This window comes from Alexandromys fortis, unplaced genomic scaffold (assembly GCF_014885135.2).
Source record: "Alexandromys fortis isolate MF-2015 unplaced genomic scaffold, M_Fortis_MF-2015_v1.1 scaffold_179, whole genome shotgun sequence".
NCBI lineage: Eukaryota > Metazoa > Chordata > Mammalia > Rodentia > Cricetidae > Alexandromys > Alexandromys fortis.
In genome coordinates this window covers 641,513-665,691 of record NW_026068062.1, presented here as the reverse complement: position 1 = coordinate 665,691, position 24,179 = coordinate 641,513, and the positions used below count along the sequence as shown (strand labels likewise).

The 24,179-nt window shown below is 38.0% G+C and overlaps 1 protein-coding gene across 1 annotated transcript in view; it reads left to right on the top strand.

Annotated features, from left to right (window-relative positions):
• Nucleotides 1–11,320: 11,320 nt before the first annotated feature.
• Nucleotides 11,321–24,179, top strand: part of Cd226 (CD226 molecule) — an 82,488-nt gene continuing 69,629 nt past the window's right edge. The window contains exons 1-3 of the mRNA XM_050120313.1: nucleotides 11,321–11,329; nucleotides 21,098–21,168; nucleotides 21,420–21,758. Of these exons, the coding sequence (XP_049976270.1) occupies nucleotides 21,123–21,168; nucleotides 21,420–21,758 (385 nt within the window). The 5' untranslated portion in view covers nucleotides 11,321–11,329; nucleotides 21,098–21,122. The remainder of the gene's footprint in view (nucleotides 11,330–21,097; nucleotides 21,169–21,419; nucleotides 21,759–24,179) is intronic.

The following is a 24,179-nucleotide window of genomic DNA, read 5'->3' as shown; positions in this document are numbered from 1 at the left end:
AAGTCTCCTGAGCTCAAGTTAATGTCCTTCTGGTCTTGCTGAAAAGGTGACTGAATTTCCATTCCAGTTCTTGGCAGGAACCATCTGGCAGAGGCCCTGGGGCAGCACCAAAGGACCATTAAAGTCATTTTATCCCCTTCTCCTTTTGTAGTTGAAATACTTCTAAATTCACTTGCACATGTGATAAATAAGCCAGCGACATTCCCCGAGCCATTTACCCAGGTTCCCCTAAATGGTGACATCTTACAAAACATAACAATGCCATGCTAGGACACTGACATTAATACAGGAGGTTCAACTTAGATTCCTCAAGTTTTGCTTGTACTCATTTGTGTGTGTCTTTGAAACAGGAGGACATCACAGAATGGATGTTACTATAGGCAATCATTTATTTTTTCAATTTGCATTGCTGACCTGGGGAGAATTATAGAAGAAAGGAAACAAGTGCTAAAATCACTTACCAGCAGTACTCAGAAGGTTTAACTGCAGTGACATTTGTCTGTTGAGTGTGGGGGTGGGGGAAAGGTCATCTACACTGCCATTGGTGTATGGTTGATGTTAAGGTTAAAATTCTGGGCCCACATCGGAGCAATGAGCTGAGCTCCTAAGGTCCATTTGAAGACTGGAAGGAGGAAGAATATGAGCAAGGAAGTCGGGACCATCAGGGGTTCACCCACTGAGACAATGTGCCTGAGCTAATGGGAGCTCACCAACTCCAACTGGATGGGAATGAACAAACATGGGATCAAACTAGTCCCTCTGAATGTGGTTGACAGGGCAGACTGAGGGGCCAATGACAATGGCACTGGGATTTGTCCCTACTGCATGTACTGGCTTTTTGGGATCCTATTATCTTTGGATGTACACCTTGCTCAACCTGAATGTTGTGCAGAGGGCCTTGGACTTCCCACAAGGCAGAGTGCCTTGCCCTCTCTTAAGATTGGAGGGGGTGGGGAGGAAGGGTGTGTGGAGGGAGTGGGAGGGAAGTGGGAGGAGGAAAGGAAGTAGGAATTTGGAATGGTATTTTTTTAAGTAATAAAATAATAATAATAAACTAAAATAAAAAATTGTGGACTTTCTAGGCAAGTATCTGGGTTCGAATCTTGGCTTGACTAAGACGTCAGGAAGAAAACACTAGGTAAGTTGCATGAAAATAGAATTAATTTCTTAGTAATATACTTCTAAGATTCACAAAAAGATTAAATGGGTTTGCCTGGGGACCCCACTGAACCTTGGTGCAAATGTAGCTTTGTTCCTTTCTGTGGACTCTCCGACTTCCTTTAATCCCTGTTTCTAGTCTGTTGTGTCAGCTGCTAATACATGGAATCATTTGCTACCTGGGACCTCAGTGGTGACACTGGGCTTGGACATGGGTGATTAACATTATTCTTCCTGCCCTTTGTGATAAACTGTCTATTTTCATTCTTAGCCCTGTTATAACCTGTTTTCAGTTACCTCTTCTCTCACCTCAACTCCACTCACTGGATTATGCAATTCTTGATACGAAATCAGATCTCCCCCAACTCTTTAATCCCTGTCTCTCAAGACATATTCTTTGTCTTACTGAAATCTACTTGCAGAACAGCCATATCCCACCAAACTTCAAATCCTTGGGCACCTTGCCTCTTATTGTGGACAGGATCCCATTAGCTCTTTATCACAGTCCTTCTCACCATTTTCTTAGTCCATCTCTATTTCTCTTTGTCCCCTACAAAAGTATAGAAGTACTCTCTATCAGAGAGACACAGTTATCACACTTTCTCAGATTAAAAAAAGAGACAAAACCAAGGAATGGAATATCCACCCAACAAAAACAAGATAAGACATCAACATTTAGAATCACCTCAATCATCTTAACTCCAGGTGCCTGGACACCAGCACAAAAACACAAATATTAACAGTCAAGATAATAAAACCTCGCCATAACCCAGCAACCCTACTACATTATGCCCCAGGAAATGAAATTTAGCTGAAGCATAAGACAAGGACTTAAAAATAGCAATTATGATGGTATTCAGGTATTCATGAATCTTGGAGAGGATATATATAAATCTGTAATGGATTCTGTGAAAACACAAACAGTGAAATGAAATAATGAAATAGTTTAAGACATGAAATTAAAATAGAATAAGTAAAAAAAAAGTTCAAATTGAAAGTCAGGTCAAAGGCACAGAAAATATTTTCAGCAAAATTATAGAAGAAAATTTCCCAAACCTAAAGAAGGAGGTTTCCTCTCTAGGTACAAGAAACATTCAGAATACCAAGTATACAGGACCAAAATGTAATTGCCTACAGACATAATAATCAAAATACTAAACCTACAGAACAAAGAAATAATGTTAAATGCTGGAAGAGTAAAAAAAAATAATTACCATGTAAAATATAAAGGCAGTTACGTTAAAATAACACATGACTTCTCAATAGAGACTCTAAAAGCTAAAAGGGATCAGTCAGGTGGTCTACATTTTCTAAGAGATTACAGACTAGTACATCAAGAAAAACTATTAATCACAATAGACAGAGAAAGAAAAATATCCACTATAAAACAAATTTAAACAGTATCTGCCAATCCAACTCTACAGATGGCACCAGAAGAGAAAATTCAGTCTGAAAAGGTTAACCACAGCCATGAAGGCACAAGAAATTAATAATTCCAGACCAGTAAATCAAAAGAGAGGAAGAATGCTCACATCATACAAACCAAAATAGCAGAAATAATAAACACTTCTCATTTCTAACTCTTAATTTTTAATGGCCTCAATTACCATATAAAAATATAGACTAACAGATAGGATTAAAAACAGGATTCATCTTTCCACTGCATCTAAGAAACACACCTTAGTATTAAGAATAGGCATCATAGTCACATCAAGTAAAAAGTATAGCCATTTTAACCATTTTAATATGACAAAATTGACTTCAAACCAGAATTAATCAGAAGATATAATGAAGAACACTGAATACTCATCAAAGGAAAAAATATGCCAAGAGGATATTGCAATCCTAAACTTTTATGCACCAAGCACAAGAAAACCAAGTTCATAAAGGAAACACTACTACAGCTAAAATCACATATTACATTGTACCAAGGGCTGTGGGTTGACTATGTTGACTCCATTTTGGTACCTCAGACAAACTTTGTCTTTCTGATTGCAATACCAATACTGGTAAAGCAGAACTTAAGAAAAACAATTCTGGGAAGAAAAATCAACTCAGTGATATAGGCTCTCTGCAAAACTCAGTTTGTTGTCTCTGGTTTTGCTAATCACATATTTTTGCTTTTATAACTATCTGCTTAGCTTGCAGCTTTGAGAATTTTACAAATGACTTACTAGATCCAAATTATCAGTGAGGGGTCAATAAAGGAAGTAAACGTGTTTGTTTAAGCAGGAAGAGATTGAAGATGGAGAATTAGAGAGCCGTATAACTGTAGTCCTGAAGACACCAACTTGATGGCGTCATCTGAGTTCTGGTTGCAGTCAAGTGTTCAAGAATTAGAAGTTCTGGCTGCTCAAGAACACAGTGGCCCATCACCACTTTTTGCCAGCAGCACAGGTGCAAGGAATTTCCAGGAAACTTCTGGTAGGAAGCTACTTGAAGCCTTTTCTGTGCAGAACTCCCAGACTTGCCCATCAAAGCTAAGGATGACAGCAGTACAAATTTCCTATTTGAAACCATGCAATATTTTGGACCTTCATGTCACATGCGAATGTCATTTGCCTCAAGAGTTTAACTTGAAATCTTGCTGCCAAGAATGCTAGGACACACACTCTCCAAGATTTCAACCTCTTAAATGCAAGGAAGAATCCAGAAGGAGAGAACTGAGTTGCTTGGCAGTGAGCAAGTTGCTACACTGGCCACCACCCGCTTTGATTGTCTGAGATGGAGATTACTGAAAGTCTCACAGCTCACATTTGTAGCTAAAGCTCCCACTAGGCATTCTGACACAGTCCCTCCCTTGTTAACCATATAGAATAGACCTGCAAAGTAGGAATTAAGATCACAGTTAGGAAACAATTGTTAACAAATATCTGCAAGATTCTGGATGATGCTGCTGGCATTGAGATATAGACTTGGTGACCAACACCTAAATTTTCCTGAACTGAAACCCATATCCTGTGATCCTGTGTGGTTCCAGGTAAACCTAGATAATGGAGCATATTTGATACAGTAGTGAAGAAGGCAGGCTTCACACACTTGAGATGTTCATCCTTAAGTTGATGGCCCAAAGACAGACACATCTCGACTGAGGGCTAGGAAGAGGACTGTAGCCTCCCATGTGATCTGCAAGGAGAAAGGTAGGTTATCCCCAAGTCGTCTTGGTCACTGTTATAGCCAGGGTGACCACCTGTCCTGGAATGTGCAAGATTGTGGGTTTCCTTCAGTCTACTAGGTAGCTTTTTGGTGATTATAAAGTTTATTATCCAAATCAGCTCACTTTTGAGGATGAAAGGCAAAACAGACAGGTAGATAGAATGAAAGAAAAGGAAAGTAAGGTAGGAAAGGAAGGAATGTAAGGAAGAATATTATGTTAAGTACATAGATTTTCTGCATTGTGGGCAATAAAGATTTCTTCCAATACCCTAGGTGCAGAAATATTGAAAGTATAGGAGGCAAAATAACTTTTGTGACATTTGGGGTGTTAAAAGGTCTTCTCTGTACTCTGCCAAGAGTAGAAAATACCTGGTCTATAGCATCAGAGATGGGGTCTGTTTTCCTGAAAACTTCAATCTTCCTGGAAGAGAGGGCTGTTATAGCTGGGTAAGGATCTAGGCCTGCTCAGTACTGGAAGTACCATGGCTAGTCACACAGGGATAAAAGTCTGAACCCAAGTCACTGTACTGCACATACTCTTGCTTCTCAGATGACAACTGACTTTTTTTTTTTTTTTAACCGCAATGGAGTGCCCAGTGTTATCAAATGGTGGCAGCACAGAGCAATGTGGAATACAGAGGGTGACAGAGGAGTTTTATCGGGAGACTGGCACTGAGCGGAAGAGATACTGGGTATCAGAAAACCCCTGTCCGTCAGTACAGTTGGTTGGTGCTGCTTCCTGTTTCTCAGGGAACTATCCCCCAAAAACCCAACATTTGCCAATGCTTATGTCTTCATTCCCTTTAATCTACTTGCAAGAATAATTTCCTGGGAACTTTGAGACCACCAAGAGAGCAAAGGTGAGAAATGGAAGAGGAAGGAAAAACCAGTGGCAACGACGACATGGATGCAGAGACTTAGGTCTTTGGTGATGTGGAAGGCAGGTGAGGAGGAGGGCATGGGCTCTCAGCCATGTTTTACGGTGGTTTGTTTCTTGTCTATGGGACTATATGAGCTGCACAAAGCTCTTCTCTCAGCACACTGCAGAAGTGTTACATGTCTAAATATAGATTTGTGTAATCATTGCATAGTAAAACACTATTATATGTGCATTTATCACAATGCGTGCAGCCTGTCTACAAGAGATGGGCAAGCAGTTATTTCTAATTTTTATTAACAGAACATATTGTAATAAATATTTAAACATTAGACACATTTCCTTGCTAACTTTGCAAAGTTTATCAGTTTTTAGAATACACCTTTTGAAGTGGTTTTGGGCCTGAGGTTGTCTGTTAAAATTTCTCATATAGGCTGTTTAGCTCCATAAACACACAGAAAATTTAGGAAATCTATCAGTTGGCTTTTCTACCACAGAAATGTTTGTAGTCAGTCTTGTTAATAGAGGTCATCACCATTATTTCTGGTATCTCTTTGCACATCTAATAAAAAAGTTGGCTTATAATCACTAATTTTTGTTGTTTACAGCTGGTCAGAGTAAGATCTTTGATGTTTCACATCCTCATCTGTTTTTACTTAATTGGGAGTATTTGTGTAACTTGTAACCTATAATTGAAAATATACTTCCTTTTTATAGATTTTATTTATTCTTCACCAGATTCTCATGTGATTTTGCCTTGTTGTTGTATATCTGACATGCCAGACTTCTAAATTATTAGTTAAGAAAAGGTGTTGTCATATTTCTTCTAACTTTGGAGGTTTGGTGGTATAGGTTTAAAGTAGGTGAAGAAGTATGAAAGTTACAGTCTAGAGAGATGTCTCAGTGGATAAAGTACTCATAAGTGCATGGATACATACATGTATGTTTATAAGTATGTATATATGTACAAATGTATATATATGGAGAAAAAGAGACAGACAGAGAGGGAGAGATGGAAAGAGAGAGGATCTGTCTCAAACCAAAGCTTGTCTTCATACTTAGGTTCTAAACAGAACCTCCACGTTCAAAGATCATTTTCCTCACTCTTAATTTTAAATAAATTTGAAATTTTGGTCAATTTATTAGTCAGAGTTCTTAGTTGTAATATTTAGAAGTAAGTCTATCTAAGCCCAAAATGAAACAATATAGTAAAATGATATATATGCCAGCTGACTAAAGGATAGTCATTATCGTAGAAGTTGAATATGTTTTGGAGATCTGTGCAGTCCAGTGAGTTACCAGTACTTTAATAGGTGTTAAAATTTCCTAAGAAGGTATATATGGTTTTAAATTCACCACCAATATTTAAAGACTTTTAATCATTTTTAAAGGTGGAAATGGGAAATCCTTGGAGGTATTTGGTGTATTTATGACCTTGACTATGGTGGGACTTGCACCAGAGTACTATATTCTTGTTTCTAAACCCATGAGATTATATACATTAAATAATTATATTATTTATATCTATTCATACTTCAAAAAGGGTGTTTTTAAAAGGAGGGTGCAACATTTTGGGAGCTGGCTCAGTGGATAAAATACTGGCATTGTGAGAGCTGTTCATATTCTGAGATCCCTTGTAAAAGCCAGGCAGGAATGGCAGCCGCCTATACCATTAACACTTAGACAATGACAGGGATCCCTGGGCAAGCTAGATAATTAGATTAGTCAAGACTGGGTTCAGTGACGATTCTGCCCCAATCCAAAGAAGAACTCAACTTCAAGCCCCTATGGGCAATCACAATATGATTGTACATCCACACACTCATGTGCACCCCATGCATAACACACACACACACACACACACACACACACACACTGGTAAGAAAGGATACAGAACATGGGATATGTCCCAGAATAAATGGGCAATGGAGGCAGCAGAGGTTTACTCAATGCAACTCATCATTCCTTTGCAGGTTACTGTGTTCTCCTCTGCCTATGTTCTGTTTACAATATTTCCAAGTTCATTGGACTCAGTCAACTCAGGCTAAGGCCAACTAGAACCATCACTTTCTAAATGGCACTATTTTCTTCCTCCTGTGCTGCAATAGTAAAGCCCTAATATCTGCTTGAACCATTTCTATTTTTAAGGAGGTTGGTCAGAGGGCGTAGGCACTGCCAAATCGGCAGTTCCTCCCATCGTAGAGGTTCCTATTCATCATTCACGCAGTAGTTTTAGCTTTCTGTCAGTCTTAATTATTATCCTGGTTGATTGTTTTATTATGCATTATAAAATGACAACATATATCTACAGTGGCAGTTTTCTATGTAGTAGTTCAATTTTTCTAGAGGGATCAATTTAGATTACTCTGCGATATAATTTGTACGTGAACAACGAGATAAAGACTCATTTCTTTTCTCTCTTATATTTTGTTATAACAATGTATTGGTGCCCTGGAAACTTATAGGAAAATAGGCAAAAAGGAGTTAATGTGATGCCTCTGTAATGAAGTGAGTCTTAATGTGTCTCCTAGCTCTGTCAACACCAAAGAGCGTTAATTAATTTTAAATGATAGAAATGCCTTTTTAAGGGTCTACAACAATGCTGGAAGGAAGAATCTGTCTATCTCAATGAGTGACGGCCAATCTTCATTCTGTTTGACTGATTTTTCTGTCTTGTTGTCTTCATTTGTTCTTCTGGGGAGAACTTTGAGAGTGGAGTGGTTTCATTTGTGTTAGGATGCTTCTATTTGCTTCCTGATTGATTACTGGTTATGTGACAGTCTTATATTTCCCCTATTTGCTGATTGAAAATATGTAGCTTTATATTGGGGAGAATAAGTTTACATTTCTAGGACCCTCATTATGGGATGCCTTGCATTCTTTTGTCAATTACATAAAGCTAATTGTTGAGCTCTTTATATTACAGTATTTTAAAATTCTTCCAGAATCAGCTGACAAAACTGTTATTGATAGTTATATCATTTATTGCTATGTTTTTATTTTTGTGAAAAAACATCTTGACCAACAGCTATTTAAGAAGGATGTGGTTTATTTTAACTTTCAGTTCCAGAAGGACAGACTCAAAAACAGCAGGGAAGGCAGTAGCAAGAATCTGGCTGATCACATCTTTATGTACAAGAGACAGAGAAGAGAGAGAGAGAGAGAGGAGGAGGAGGAGGAAGTGGAGGAGGAGGAGGAGAGAGAGAGAGAGAGAGAGAGAGAGAGAGAGAGAGAGAGAGACAGAGAAGAGAGAAAGAAAGAGAGGAGGAGGAGGAGGAGGAGGAGGAGGAGAGAGAGAGAGAGAGAGAGAGAGAGAGAGAGAGAGAGAGAGAGAAGTAGGGCAAGGCTATACACTGTCAAAGCCCACCCTTAGTGATATATTTCTTCCAGTAAGGTTCCACTATGTAATGATGGTTCCAGAATATCACCAAACAGCACTATCCATCAAAGACCAAGTATTTAAATATATGAACCTTTGTGGACAATTCTTATTTAAACTACTACATATCCATCAAGAAAAAGTAGCTGCCTTGATTCTGTCTACAGTAATAATATCAATAACCTTGTTATAGGATATAATCATCATGAAAGTTGTAACTGGCTGGTTTTGTGTGTCAACTTGACACGAGCTAGAGTTATCAGAGGAAGGAGCCTCAGCTGAGGAAATGCCTGAATAAGATCCAGCTATAAGGCATTTTTATCAATTAGTGATCAATGGGGGAGGTCCCAGACCATTGTGAGTCATGCTATCCCTGGGCTGTTGGTACCTGATTCTATAAGAAAGCAGGCTGAACAAGTCAGGGAAAGAAAGCAGCATCCCTCCATCATCATCAGCTCCTGCCTCTAGGATCTTGCTCTGTTTGAGTTCCTGTCTAACTTCCTTTAGTGGTGAACAGTAATGTTGAAGTGTAAACTGAATAAACCCTTTCCTCCCCAACTTGCCTTATGGTCATGGTGTTTTTTTTTTTTTTTTTTTTTACAGCAATAGAAACCTTAATTAAGACAAATTAGTCCTGGGAGTGGGGTATTGCTGTGACAGACCTGACCATATTTTTGTGAAGGATTTTGGAACTTTGGGCTAGAGAGTCCATTGTAGAAAACAGGTAGCAATTCATTTTGCATTTTCAAAATTAATCACTTTCCTTCTGTGTTAAATATTTCATAATGAAATTTAAAATAAAAACCACAAATTAGAATGAAATAATTAGAGCACCTGGAAAGAGAATATTACTTAGAATATGCAGAAACACGTACAAATAATTATAAAAATAAGTAAACCAAGGGAATTCCTATAATGCGTCAGTGAATGCACTTCTTAGGAAGACTCAGAGCTTCACTAGTAATCAAGAAAATTAAACTGAAATCAGGACCAGGTACTAATATAGACATAACACTCATAATAATGAGGTCAAGAAACAGACTTGGTTATATCACAATGTGAAGAGACAAGCAAAATTAATTGAGGAAAAATAGAATTAATTATTGTATAACACCTCAAAGAACAAGAAATATACCATAAACTTTAATTGAACAAATATCTGCTATTCATTGTATCCTTACTATTCTTACACCAGAGACCTACTCTATTTGTAAGTGGATGTTGAACTGTCAATATTAACAGATGAGCTGCTCCTAGGATCAAATGAATGAGAGGTATGTACATACTCACGAAGGATTGAATGATTAACTATAGAAGTGCCAAAGAGTGTTGTTATCAACTAGTAAAATGAACTATGTACAGGAAAAATAAAACGTTTTGCAAGGAAAAAAAAGAAAACAACAATAGGTTCATAATACAGAGATCAATAGATTGTGGGGATCCTAACCCCAATTGATATATCTACAGCACAATGTCTACACATAAGACTTAGGGAACATCATGGAAGAGAGAGTAAAAAGGTTTTAACAACCAGAGGATCAGGAAGTCTTCCATGAGATTGTATTTCCTAGACTTGATAGAGAGGCTATACCCATGATACCCCAACAACATGCTGTCTAAACAAGACCTCAATAATGATAATATCATTAGATATGCTAACATGAAAGGGGGAAATGTCATGGGGTCTCACATCTAGACAAAATACAGCAGGCCACTTAATAGTTTTTAAAGAGGGAGAATTATATTCTCCAGGGGTTGATCTCCTCTAATTTATTATACAATACAAAGTTATCGACCCTGAAGTTATATACACACAAGTAACACTAAGTTGACACAATACATTGTAATTTGATTCATTTATATATTTATATGTAACAATAATAAAAGAAGCCATCAATTTGAGAGGGACTGAGAGGACATGGGAGAGGTTGGAAATAGGAAGACAGGGAATGAAGGAATGATGTAATTATATTTTAATTAAGAAATTTTATAATAACAAAAAGATGCTGTCAAATATATAGGGACTTATCTTTGGTGGCATCAATTTGCACTCCTTTATGTGTGTGTTCAGGCGAAAGATTGATATCAGGTGTCTTCCTCCATCACTTCCCACTTTACTTTTTGGGACAGGATCTTGACTGGCCAGAAAGGCCCAGGGATCCTCTTGTCTCTGCTTCCCTGGTACTGCAATTACAGGTGTCTAATTTTGCCTTACTGTTCACTTTAGTGCAAGGGATAGAACTCAGGCCCTCATGTTTGTGAAGCAAGCCCTTTACCAACTGAGCCATCTCCACAGAACTCTGAGTTCATTGGGGATGTGTGTATATCACAGAATAGATGGCAAAGAAGAGGTGTGTGTGTGTGTGTGTGTGTGTGTGTGTGTGTGTGTGTGTGACAGGTAAGATCTGAGATAGCAAATCTTCCTGAATCATAGATACTACTGAAGGTACAGTTCTCTGATTGGCAGGAAGAAATGGGGAAATGAAAAGAATGAAATGAGCTTCAAGTTTAAAAATTACATTTAGTTTCAGTTTGGGGTTAGAATGGAGTTTGGAAAGTGCATAGAGGCTCGGAAGTCTCTAAGTTTTTTATGAGTAACAGTAAAGTTGCTTCTAGCTGCAGAAGACTTCTTGACTTCAATGAAACTTGTTCTATGGACTCCAAGTTTCCTGTGCTGGCCAGTGGCTAGGAAGCCCTAAACAATACCACGTAGTAGCTGGAACAAGAGTTACAGCCAGAGAGCATTAATTTGCATCAAGGTGAGTAGCCTTCTTAGAAAGATTGAACTCAAGATTTCATGTAGCGCTATAAACTCATATCTGTGAGTGTCATAAAATTACAAGCAATGCTGTCTATGGAGCTAAGGGATTTACTGGGAAGGGGAGGAGAGAGGAAGGAGGGATGGGAGGGAGGTGATGGAATATGGTGGAAATGCAAAACACACTTGTATGAAAAATGTTCTATGAAACCTAGTACTATGATTAATATATACCAATAAAATACTGGGTGTGGCTGTACTGACACTTCATACGAAAGCCTGTGGTACATGTAGATAATGCAGGGCAGGAGCACTACAGAAAACAGCTGTCACTGCTTGAATGTCAGGGCTCTGTAAGCCTGTGATTTCAGTGACGGGCATCGTTTTGGTAAAATGATGCATTTAAATGCTTTTCTGTGTCCATTCCCAGAAATATTGTTTCACCGTAATACAAATCTTAAGAAAATTTGTCATGACTTAAAAGTGTCTGAGCTATAATATTTAGTCTTTCCCCCTTTTAAGAAAGGTTGAATGTGGTGATTTGTGTCTCATATCTAAAGAAATTTCATACTATGAAAAGGTTAGCAAACTTTTTCTGATGAAGGCTGTAGTTCAAAAATAGCCACAGAACAACTATACAGATGAGAAGGGCTGTGATCCAGCTAACTTTTAGAGAAACCAAACAGTGGACTGTACTCGCCTCGTGGCCCACAGTGTATAACTCTGTCTCAGAAGATCACTGCTGAATGCAAACTAAGGATTCTGACTTGAATGGTGTGGGGTGTTAGTCACTCAGTGACAGTTTAATTATAGGAGCAGGATTACAGCTACTGAGATTCTAAGAGAGCCATGGTGCAGATGATACCACAATGTCCAAACTGATGAAGACTCTCTAGAAGATGTTCACTGGGGCTTAATTAGAAACTAAGACCATAGTGTTTCTGTGGAATCTGACTGGAGGCGTAAGGCCTGGAGCAGGTATCCTAGCATGCAGGCTTCCTCTACTTTTGAGAACAAGAACTGAAACAAGATCTCATACCTGCAATCTCTCCAATAGAAGTCATGAGTTTTCAGAGTAGCATTGCTCTCCTCTGCTTTCCCGTGGTTTGAGTATGGGAGCTATCACAGGGGTGTCCCAGGGTGAGTTTGGGAAGGAAAGGTGCCATTGGAGTAATTAAGAAAGATGAGAATTCTCCCAATCTTAAGAAGCAGTAGAAACACTTAAGAATCACAATGTATCACAGATTTCAGATGCAATGAAATAAAAGAAATGGAGAGGGGCTTGCCTGTGTAGCTTGAAAGAATACATCTGAAGATGCTCACGAGAACTATACAAGAAAGCTCTGAGGATAGACCCCTGTTCATGTGCATTGCTGTGATGCTTTAAACAGTGAAAAAAAATCCAGGAATATGTTGATTAATGGCTTTATCCAGGACAAAGCTCCTTTGCGCAGACAGCTCTATTAGAAAAAAACTTCTCAAGCCAAAACCCCTCCATAAATCATGCAAAAAATGACTGCCAACCTCACATAAATAGTTCAGCTGCAATCTCTATTTGTCTTTAGTTAGATGTTGATAAATAGGGCTTGTCCTCAGCAAAGTGGTAACAGCCAAACTTTTATCTTCAATTGCAAGTCCACTGGTACCTTTGTAAATGAATCTGACCTCTAGGTGCTCAGATTTCTAAACGTGAGTGCATCTGTGCTCTCATGTCTGATGAGTTGAAATTAGATGACTTGGGAATGGATTACACATTGTTATCTATTAGTTGATATCAAGGCTGCTCCCATAACCCTAGTCTATTACTCCTAGAGAGGAAATTTCTTTCTGTTCTGTTTGTAAGTCACTGAGCATGGAAGAAGTCACATCACACCTAATTCTATTTAGATCTGTAGGAATACACTGTTACTCTGTCCGATTTGTTTTTCTACATCATACCACAGTACAAAATCCTGACCCCTTTCTTTTCCTGAACACACACACACACACGTGTGCGTTCATTTAGCAAATATTTGTTTTAATCTCTCAAACCCTTAATTGAAAACTTAGACTATGATCTTTTAACAATTTATGTATTTTTATTTTATGTGCATTGATGCTTTTCCTGAAAGTATTTCTGTATAAGGATGTCAGATACCGTGGAACTGGAGCTACAGATAGTTTGAGCAACCATGTAGGTCTTGGGGATTGAACTCAGGTCCTCTGGAAGGACAACTGGTGCTCTTAACTGCTGAGCCACCTTCTCCAGCCTCCGATCTTTTATACTATTTATTTATAACTGCTGTCTGAGTGTTGTGTTATAGCATGTCACTGGACCATGTCCTTGCAATGTCCTAGCTTAATGTGGACCCCATAAGAACAGGGTAGGTAGTTGGGGGATCAAGTAATAATATATGATGAACAGCAAACTGTACTGACTTCTGCAATTGGGAGTACAAAGAGTACAGTTTCAATCTTGATTGTAGCAGTATTTGTTTTATGATAGTGAAATAAAAGTAATCATTATATATGATTGCTTAAGTAGCGTTTAACAAATTTATAGGGACCTTTTATAACCATTTCTCTTTTGGGTGATTTTATTTATTTTTAGGTCTAAATATTTCCATCTCTTTTTGTGTACTACATGTGTACAGTGCCTACAGAGGCCAGAAGATGATGTCAGGTCCCCTGGAACTGGAGTTACAAATGGCTGTGGGTTTCCCTGATGGTTCTGGGAATTAAAACTGGGTCTTCTGGAAGAGCAGCCATTGCTCTTCGTCTTGAGCCCTTTCTCCAGCCACAGTAACCACCTATTATCCACCCTGAAACACTTTTTTTATCACCCCTAAGGAAACTTTTAAAGTTAAGTACTCACTCCTCTTCCTATTATTCTGTCAGTCTTTGCAACGTTTTGTTTGTCATACAGATTTATCCACTCTGGCAACCGTTTGTGCCTACACTGTTTTATTTATTTTCCATAACCATTCATATCAAGACATGAATCAACGCTTATTTCTTATTGTGGCAGAATAAAATCCCCTTATACTACTGAATTTGTTTATCCCATGCATGTGATAAACTATCCATTTGTTTTCGCCTTCTAGTTCTTGTGAACTGTGCTGCTATGAACAGTGATGTGTGAACGAGTATTCAGCATCTGTTTTTAATACGATCGGGGTCCATTTCGAGGAGTGAAATTGTTACATCCTGATATCCTATTTGAGGAATAGAAAACTACTCTCCACAGCAGCTTCAACCTTTCATATCCCTCTTAGTTATACACTTAGTTATAAGTTGAAACAAAAGTTTCAACTTAGCCACAGCATGATTGCGTCTTCTCTTTTTTTATGACGGCCATTTAAATGACTATAAAGTGATTTCTCTGTGTAGTTTTTTTTGGGGGGGGGAAGAAAAGGTTTATTCAGCTTACACTTTCATAGCATTTTTTTTTGTCATCAAAGGGACAGGAATGCAGGAACTGACACAGAGGCCATGGGAGGGTGCTTCTTACTGACTTACTTCTCATGACTCGCTCATCTTGCTTTATTATAGAACCCAGGACCATAATCCCAGGGATAGCAACACCCACAATGGGTTGGGCTGCTTCCTCCTGATCACTAATTGACAAAATGCCTTACAGCTGGGTCTCATGAAGGCATTTCCTCAACTTAGGCTCCTTCCTCTCTGAAAGGCATCAAGCTTGTATCAAAATGACACCAGCCAGTACATCAGCTAAATCAATGGAAACCAAGTTATAATCTATTGAACCACAGAAGTTAGGTATAAAGTAAAGGAATAAGGGAAACCAATAGATCATCCTAGGAAAGGGGAAAAGGATACATATGAATAGTGGGCTATGCTGTTATTAGCCATTCTGATCGTGGGTGTTGTGGGTCTTTCTCTGGGTTGCAGTTAATCATCTCTTCTGCTGTCCTTGAGAGTCCTGATCTAAAATCATCAGTGAAATGAGGTGAAGGTGAGCATTAGGAGTTAGATATCTTTTAAGTGGGGTAAAACCAGAATAGCATCTTAGAAAGGTAGTAATTCCATGTTCTTGGAGATCTCTGAATATCTGAAATGGGATGTTCTTTGCCTGGACCCTAAATTATGAGCAAATGCCTACTCTAAATTATGAGCAAAGGCACAAATCTGTGCTGGCCTAGGAGAGGGGAACAAGGCCTGACAGTATGAGACTGTTCTGAACTGTGGGAACTAATTCCCAAATATGTAACAGAAAGGAAGTTCAGCTCTGTGTAGTTTTTTATCTTAGTTATATCATAACTAATGATATTAAAACCTTTTAATGTGTTTGTTGGCCACCATCTTCTTTGAAGAAATATCTCTTGAAGAACTTTGCCCACTTTTAAGCTGGGTTATATATTTGTATATACCAGTCAGATATTTAATTCACAAGTGTTTTCTTTCATTATCCTGGCTGGGTCTGCTCCACCTCTACTTCCTGTCTGGTTTTCCCACCTATACTTCCTACCTGGCCAATCAGCGTTCATTTAAAACGTGATTGACAGAATACAGACAATTATCCCGCACCACTTCCCCCTCTTTTTTTTTTTGGCCCCTCATGTTACAGTATTGTTTGAGTTATTTTGAAGTTTTCAATGTTTTTATATAACAAAATAAAATATAAGACAAAACAAAGAAACAATGCACAAAGTTGGACAATACAAGTCAGCAGAAGGAAAAGAGCCTTAAGAAAAGGCACAAAAATCAGAGACCCATTTGTTCATTCACTCAGGAGTCCCATAAAAATACCAGACTGAAAGTTCTAATAAATGTACAGAGGACCTGATACAGATCCCAAGTCCTGTGCTTGTTGCTTCAATCTCTGTGAGTTTGTTAAGAGTGTTGCTCAGTTGATTTAGAGGGTCTTGTCCTCGTGATGTTCTCCATCCTCTCTGATTCTTACATTTCTGCCTCTTCTTTTACAGGGTTTCCTGGGCTCTGAGGGGAGGAATTTGATGGAAGCATCCCATTTCTCCCCACTCCCTTCTTACTCTCTCTTTTTGCATAATGTCTGACTGTGAGTCTCTGTATTTGTTCGCATCTGCTGCAGAAGGAAGCTTTGCTAATGATGGCTGAATAAGGCACTGAATTATGAGTATAGCACGTCATTAGGAGTCTTTTTTTGTTACTAAAACACCCCAAAATATAGCATTTTCTTCTATCCTAAGTCTCTGGACTATCTAGTTCTTGATCATGCAAACAGGGCCGGGTATGGGTTCCTTTTCATGGAGTAGGCCTTAAGTCAAACTGGACACTAATTGGTTACTCCCCTAAATCTTGTACCATCAGTGCCCTAGTTTGTTTTTCAGGCAGGAAAATTTGTTGATCAGAGGTTTTGTGGTTGGATTGGTGTTTATGTGTCTCTTCTCCTAACCTGCAGAGTCTTTCTCCAGTCCAGAGCCCTAGAAGATGGGAGTGAAGGTTCTTTGTAGGCACCACCTAGACAATTCCATGTTCAAGGAGCTGTGTGGATGTTGTCCTTAGCAATGAGGTTTTGCTATCAATTTACTGAGAGCAACCTATCATCGTGGCAATCTCCTGGGTTGTTTGGGGATTTCCATGAGACCCCTGTGGTCAACAAAGCAATTGGATATAATTCGTTCCTGCGACTAGAATTTTGGTTTGGTTACAAGCAATGTCCAGATGGGTCTGTATTTCTAATTGTTTTGAGACATCATTAGGATTGCCTTTATATATTTTAGAAAATGTTCACTGCACGAGGTTTTCATACCAACTCTCAAATGCCCAGCTTTTAATTCCCACTTTAATGTCATTAGTTTGTATGTCTGTCCTTATGCCAATATTAAGGTCTTGATAATTTGTACTAAGTTTTAAATGTGATGTAGGAATCATTCAGCCTTTTCTTTTTAGGCAAATGTTGGCTGTTCAGGGGCCCTTATAATGCTGCATGGATTTCAGGATGAGATTTTCCATTTTTAACAAAAGGCCACTTAAAATTTTATTAAGTACTGTGTAAGCTCAGGATTTGATTGAGAAATATTGTCTTTGTAACATTGTTAAAATTCCCATTTTGTGAGCATGGATATATTCTAGATATATTTCTTACATATGCCTTTTTATTTTCAGACCTTCTTTTAAAAACTAGCAATATTTGTCATTTTCAAAGTAAAATATTGATTCACATACTTGGTTAAATCTATTCAGATGTGGTTTACATTTTGGATTATAAATAGAATTGTTTTTTAAACTTTCTTTTCATATGGTTTATTTTTAGTAAATAACAGGAACAAAAGATTTTCATACACTCATTTTCTATCATGCAATTTTACTGTTATCTAAACAGAATTGGGTAGATGTATTAGTTTAATATAAAAAGTCACGAAGTCACTGTGCAGGGGACAGGATTATTTCTTCTTTGGCTGTGTAACTATCTTTTATTTCGTTTTGTTTATTTTCTCTGGGTAAAACCTGGAGAGTGATATCAATAGCAGGAGTGAAAGCAAGCATCTTTGTCTTGGTCTTCCTTTCAGAGGGACTTCCCCCATTGAATGTGATATTAGCTGTGGGTGTTTCCTAAGCATCTTTCACTAGTGACAGTTTAAATTTTCAGATTGTCAGTTTCCTTATTTGTCCTTCACCCCTTTTCTTCCCTGATGGATTCATGCCTTGATCTTTTCCAATGTCTATATGAGCTTTAGCTCCTTCAATGTTGCAGCTCTAAACAACAACCTCCAGAGTGTGCAATCTCTTCCTTGATGCTTTAATGCTTATTACAGGAACAGATCTTTTTCAAAGCTTCTCTTTGAGATACTTTCTAATCTCATATGTTTTATTATTACTTATTTTATCTATAAACTTCTCTAGTCATTTATTTTTGTGAAAGTACCTTCTACTGAATCTTGAGGTATGTTTTCCTGACTGGATTCAGTCTAGATCACATGGAGTTAAGGATGCCTGTTACTGTTATGTCTCTGAGATAACAGGCCATCCATTGGCAGCCAGCTAATTCACCGTATCTTCAGGGAAATCATCCAAGTCCTGGCCACCATTTCATCTTGTTTACATGTTGATAAAGATGTTCTAAAAGTTGGATGTCTGAGTTTGCTGAAGTAACAGGGACTTCTTATGAATTGTAAAAAATCCCACTGTAAACTCTGATGCCACAGTTGACAAATTCATTGGTTCAATGATTATAAATTTAAGTTTATTTCATCCTCTAACAATTGTCTTCAAACTGGTTTTCTAGATAGCTACCTAGGGTAGTGTAGTGACCACAAAGCATTTTTTCTTGTTCACGTTCAGGGAGGGGAGGAAAGAGAAAACCTTTCTCTGGCATAGAATGTAAATAATCTCCTCATTCTAATTGGGTCAGCTCAGGCTTTGGCTCAGATCAACCAAGTAGAACAAGTTAGATCCATCATCTTGGATATAGAGAAAGGAGTGGACACTCAAACAAAGTCAAATTTCCCAAGGACCATGAAAAGGAAAGCGGGTCGCATTTAGTAATCCTTTTATTAATTCAGAGCAATCACCCAGAATCTTTAAGAGCAAACAAAACTTTCCCCCTTCTATCTATAAACTATTACCTCCCACCATTTCTTGTATCCATTTTTCCTCTACTGTCCACAGCTACAGCAATGCTGAAAATCCCAGCTCCTGGCTTGGTGCTCTTATAGCTGCATGAGTTGCTATTCCTGCACCTGAACTCGGTGTTCACATGATTAGCGCTCCTGCTTATACAGGTTTCAATACACAGGTGAGCAGGTCTTTTCCCAATCACCACCCCTAAAGGAGGCTTCTCTGCTGGGCTGTGAATTCAGCAGATACTCAGACTTCTGAACACCCCATGAACTTCTTTCAGCATAACACGGAAGGCATTTTGCAAATAAGTATTTATTTTTATGTTTTTTTCAACAGCTTTCTACCTTAGGAATAAATACCTTAGATCATAACGTGCTTCTCTGTTATATACTCTATTACAGGTATATGTTACATATACCTCTCGGGCATATGATCACCCCATCCATGCTCTGTACTTGCGCCATTTCCTGAACATAACCTATGTGACATACCTGTGGACATATCTTTATTTCCTTAAATTTTATATGAAATATTTTCAAAATTTGTTAAAACGAACCATTTGCTCCTTTGTCAAAAAAGCAAGTATAAGAATATTTATTGTTAAGATATAAGGTGAAATAATTTTGACTTTGTACTTCAAATGTGATTCAATACAAATCATTATCAGTGACTATCAACTACTCCACACGAGTAACTAGTGGGGGAATGTTTACAGAGAACATGAGAATGAGAACTGACCTCATTGTTAATGTATGCAATGCATCCTGGCCTTGCAATTGTAGCCAAGTGCATCAATGCTGAAAATCCCAGCTCCTGGCTTGGTGCTCTTATAGCTGCATGAGTTGCTCCTTCCTGCACCTGAACTCAGTGCTCACGTGAGTAGTTCTACTTCTACAGGTTTCATTACACAGGTGAGCAGGTCTTTTTTAATTAAAATTTTTTTATTTTTCATACCAACTCCAGATCCCCCTCCCTACCCTTCTCTCGCCCCCCAATTCCCCTCATCCCACCCCTATCCACTTATGAGAAGGGGTAACCTTGGGGAGTCAAAGTCTGGCATACCAAATTGAGGTAGGACCAGGGCCCATCCTGCTGCGTCAAGGCTGAGCAAGGTATCCTACAATAGGGAATGGGCTTCAAAAAGCTAGTTCATGCACCTGGAATAAATCCTGGTTCCACTGCCAGGGGCCCAACAAACAGATCAAATAACTGTCACCCACATTCAGAGGGCCTAGTTTGGTTCTTTGCAGGTTTCCCAGCAGTCAGTTCAGAGTCTGTTAGCTACCAATAGAATGAGTCAGCTGTCAGTCCAGAGTCCATGGCTCTCACAGTGTATAACTTTATGTGGTCAGTTCTGTCCTCCTGCCTTTATGTGGATTCTGAGGACCTAATTCAAGTCCTCAGGCCTGTGTAGCAAGGCTCTAAATTGGCTGAATCATCTTGCCACAATCCTGAATTGTTTTTTTTTTTAGAGAAGGAAGAGAGAAATAATGAATCTTAGAGATTAATTCCATATTGACGGTAGATCATAGTTACATAAGGTGCAGCCTCCTAGGCGACTTAGTGAAAAAAACCATCAGATACAAAGGCATATTTGTATGTCCTGGGCCACCATTCTTTTGTCGCTGGAAGTCCATTCTTTTGTTTGTATATGCTCAAGTCTAGCCAGGAGATGCAGTCAAGGAAGGCAACACCTGAGTGTCTGTCTGCTATGCAGGCTCCTCCCATTAACATCTAGTACTCACCTCCATTCACCTTCTCAGTGAGGAGTTCCTGGACCAGTCTATATCAAAAGAGCTCAACTCTCTTGCTTTGCTTCACTTTTCTTCAGGTACTTACCACCTACAACTTACTATATCTAGTGCGCCTTTAGTGTTGCCTCAGTCTCTTCCTAAGAAAGTAGCATGGGATTTTATTTTTAAGATATGGTTTTGTGTATTCTTGTTGCACAGAGCTGAGTCTGACATAGAGGACACACTCAAAGAGCTGTCAACTCAAAGAATCTTTCTTGAAAATTATTTCTTGAAAGTAAACTGATTATCTGCCAGAGAAGTACCTGAACTTTACCCATCTCTGTATGAGAGCAAGGCTGCTTTTGAAGTTAAAACTTTTCCTGTGCTCAAACTTCAGAGAAAAAGATGCAGTTGATAACATCTGAGAGGAAGGAAATGTCACTTCATGTTGAGTTGTGAATATAACATCATATGCGTTATTTTTTTTTATACAGGCTAGCTTCTGAACTGTTTCCAGAGATGGCTTGCATTACTTTGCTTTTGGCTATTCTTCATGTGCACAAAGGTAAAGAAAATCCTATGTCTTCATTTAAAAGTTTTGCTGTGCTTTTGGTGTTTGGGTGTGACATGTGCAGGTTCCCTTAGGTAATTTCTGATTTGTTCAGAAATACTAAAATTTACAAAAGCCAATTTTGTAGGTGAAATTTTCAGGGTTCACTATGAACTTATTAGACTATTTGTTAAGTCTTGTAAAATTTATATATTTGGTTTTGTCATCGTTGGATCTAACTCAGTTTATGTGATGTATTATTTTAGCACTGTGTGAAGTGACCTTTTGGGACACAGCTGTTCAACTCTCTAAGACCATGACTCTGGAATGTGTGTATCCATTGATGGACAACTTAACCCAGGTTGAATGGGCCAAGATCAGTGGCACAGAGACTGTGAACATAGCTGTTTACAACCCAAACCATCCTATGCATATAGATCACAACTACTTCCATAGAGTGCACTTTCTGAATGCAACATTGGAGTTCCGCAATATGAGTCTTTCCTTTTACAATGCCTCTGAAGCAGACACTGGCATCTACTCCTGCTTGTTTCACTCTTTCCCAGGAGGACCTTGGGAAAAGAAGATAAAGGTGGTCCAGTCAGGTAAGGAAAAACTTACTTTCCTTTTCTCTACTTAGAATGTTTAATTCTAAGAAATCCAACTAAAACGTTAAAGCACTATTCTGCTCTTCTTCCTGTTTCATTTCTACGTTCTTGATGGTATGGTTCCTCAGAGAGTAATGTTGTAAACCAATCCCATTTTTCTCAATTGCTGTCATTTCTGAGTGGAGGTGTCTTACTCATTTCAGAGATGTAGGAAGATGAGCAGATTTACATAATCTTTACGACGATATAAGGTTAGATTCAAGTGATGTTGCCAACTTGTAGATTAACAACCTGTCCCTTCTTTCAAAGTTTATCTTAGCAGTGTGAGATACCATTTCCTTTTGTTGAGCATTTGACAATAAATCTAAGCCCCTGGATAGCTAGAATCTTTCCCGCATGTTTCAATCTGAATTTATTAGCAAATTCTGAGCAAAGTTTAAGATAGAGTCCATCTTCAACCTATGTACTTCTTTTAGAAACTGATTGATGTATCAGAAAGAGAATAATGATTTATATTAAGTATACTGATGACTGTGCTTTGATTCTTCTCATATATTAGGTATGATAGATTAGATTCTTCTCATATATTAGGTACGATAGATTAGATTCTTCTCATAGATTAGGTACGATACATCAAGAACACCTGGGTTTTATAACCATCATTTTCTGTAAAATCCTGTGTTAGTGGTTTACTCTTGCTCAATTTAAAGTAATCAAACAACTTGTCAAGATAATAATAATTTCCTTGTTGAACATTTAGGGATAATATATTTAAATAACTTGGCCCATGGCCCTTGAAGAACAGGTTATTGTTACTATCACTATTATTGATATTTCTTCTATTTATTTATTTATTTATGACAGGGTTTTTCTGTTGTTTTGGAGCCTGTCCTGGAATTAGCTCTTGTAGATCAGGCTGGCCTCAAACTCACAGAGATCTGCCTGCCACTACATCCTGAGAGCTGGGATTAAAGGCATGCACTACCACTGCCTGGTGATATTTTCTATGTTTTGACACAAAATTATTCACAGACTTTTCAAATATCAGTAAAAAGGGAAAGATTTGAAATCATAGTTTCTTACACTTCAGGTCATTCCCATGTACACAAAAAAGGGAAAGTTTTGTGCCATCTGATGCCAAGCCTTTCTTTTCTCCAGTAATGAATATTCTGAAAGAACAATAGTCATGATGCAAGAGGAATAAGAAATGATCAGGAAGAAATGACACTTGGGTATAGCTAATCTTGACTAATTTATTATTAACAAAATATCTTTGAACACCTATATTAAAAGATTTATTTTACCTCTAAGGAACCTGTTTGTCACCATGCACAGATACCCATTTAAATGCTTTCTGCTACTTTTAAGTTTAACATCTACTTTGACCCATATTTCCAAAAAAAGGCTATAATGACGGGCCTTGAAATAGGGTGATGTATTTCACATGTGGCTTCAGCTGTCAGGCTGGAGGAAAGGAGTGCCCCTTCTTGGCTTGTGGTATCAGGGTTTGTAGTTTCTCTCGCACATCAGATATTTTGATATGTGTCATAGGAGAGAAGATATACATTGTATTAAGAGAAGGCATCTCTGAATGTCTAGCACAGAGTATGGAGCTAAACTGTCAAGCCATTGTTGATTTTTGGCTTCAGTTTTGGAAGAGTTTGGGAAGTTTTTTTCACATTGTATCACTCAGATTTGCTGTCCCCTTTACTTTTCTATGTCAGTAACAGGTGAGCCTCAGGGGCATTTGAAAACAAAATGGTGAAAGATTTATTGGTTGCCAGAGTAAGGGCTGTTGGGTTCTTTATTTTCTTATGTGTCCCTCATGGTGGAATCCTGAAAGATGTTTTGTGTTTTAAAAAGTAATGATTTTTATCTTTGAAGAACATATTGCTGTAATGGGATAGAGTATATGGTCTACATTATTTTGAGATTTGGAAGGGTAGAGTTTTTAATCATAATGGCAAAATTAAACCTATTTGTTATATTTTAAAATATACTTAAAATGCCTTAAAAATGTACTTAAAAATCTCCTTTTAAGGAGTTTCATTAGCACCGTAGGTAGTGTGTCACACTCATAAAAAGTTCCTTTTATACTTTATTCACAACTTAACAAGATTTATAAGTACTATATTTTAGAGTTGATCTGTTCAAAACTAAAAGAAGAGCAAACTTAAAAATACAGAAATTTTAATGTGCATAATAGATCATCAGAATTCTAATATAAAGAAGGATTTGATCTATTTAACATTAAAAGAAAAGAAACTTTAAAGATCAGAGATCCTAATGGGCATGACACTGACAGAATTTCATGGGAAGCAGTGACACCACACGCTCATCATTATTACTGACTTCTATTCTTCACTAGTAATTCTTTATGGCTGAGGGATCTTCTTTCAGTGCCTTAGACAGATTTCC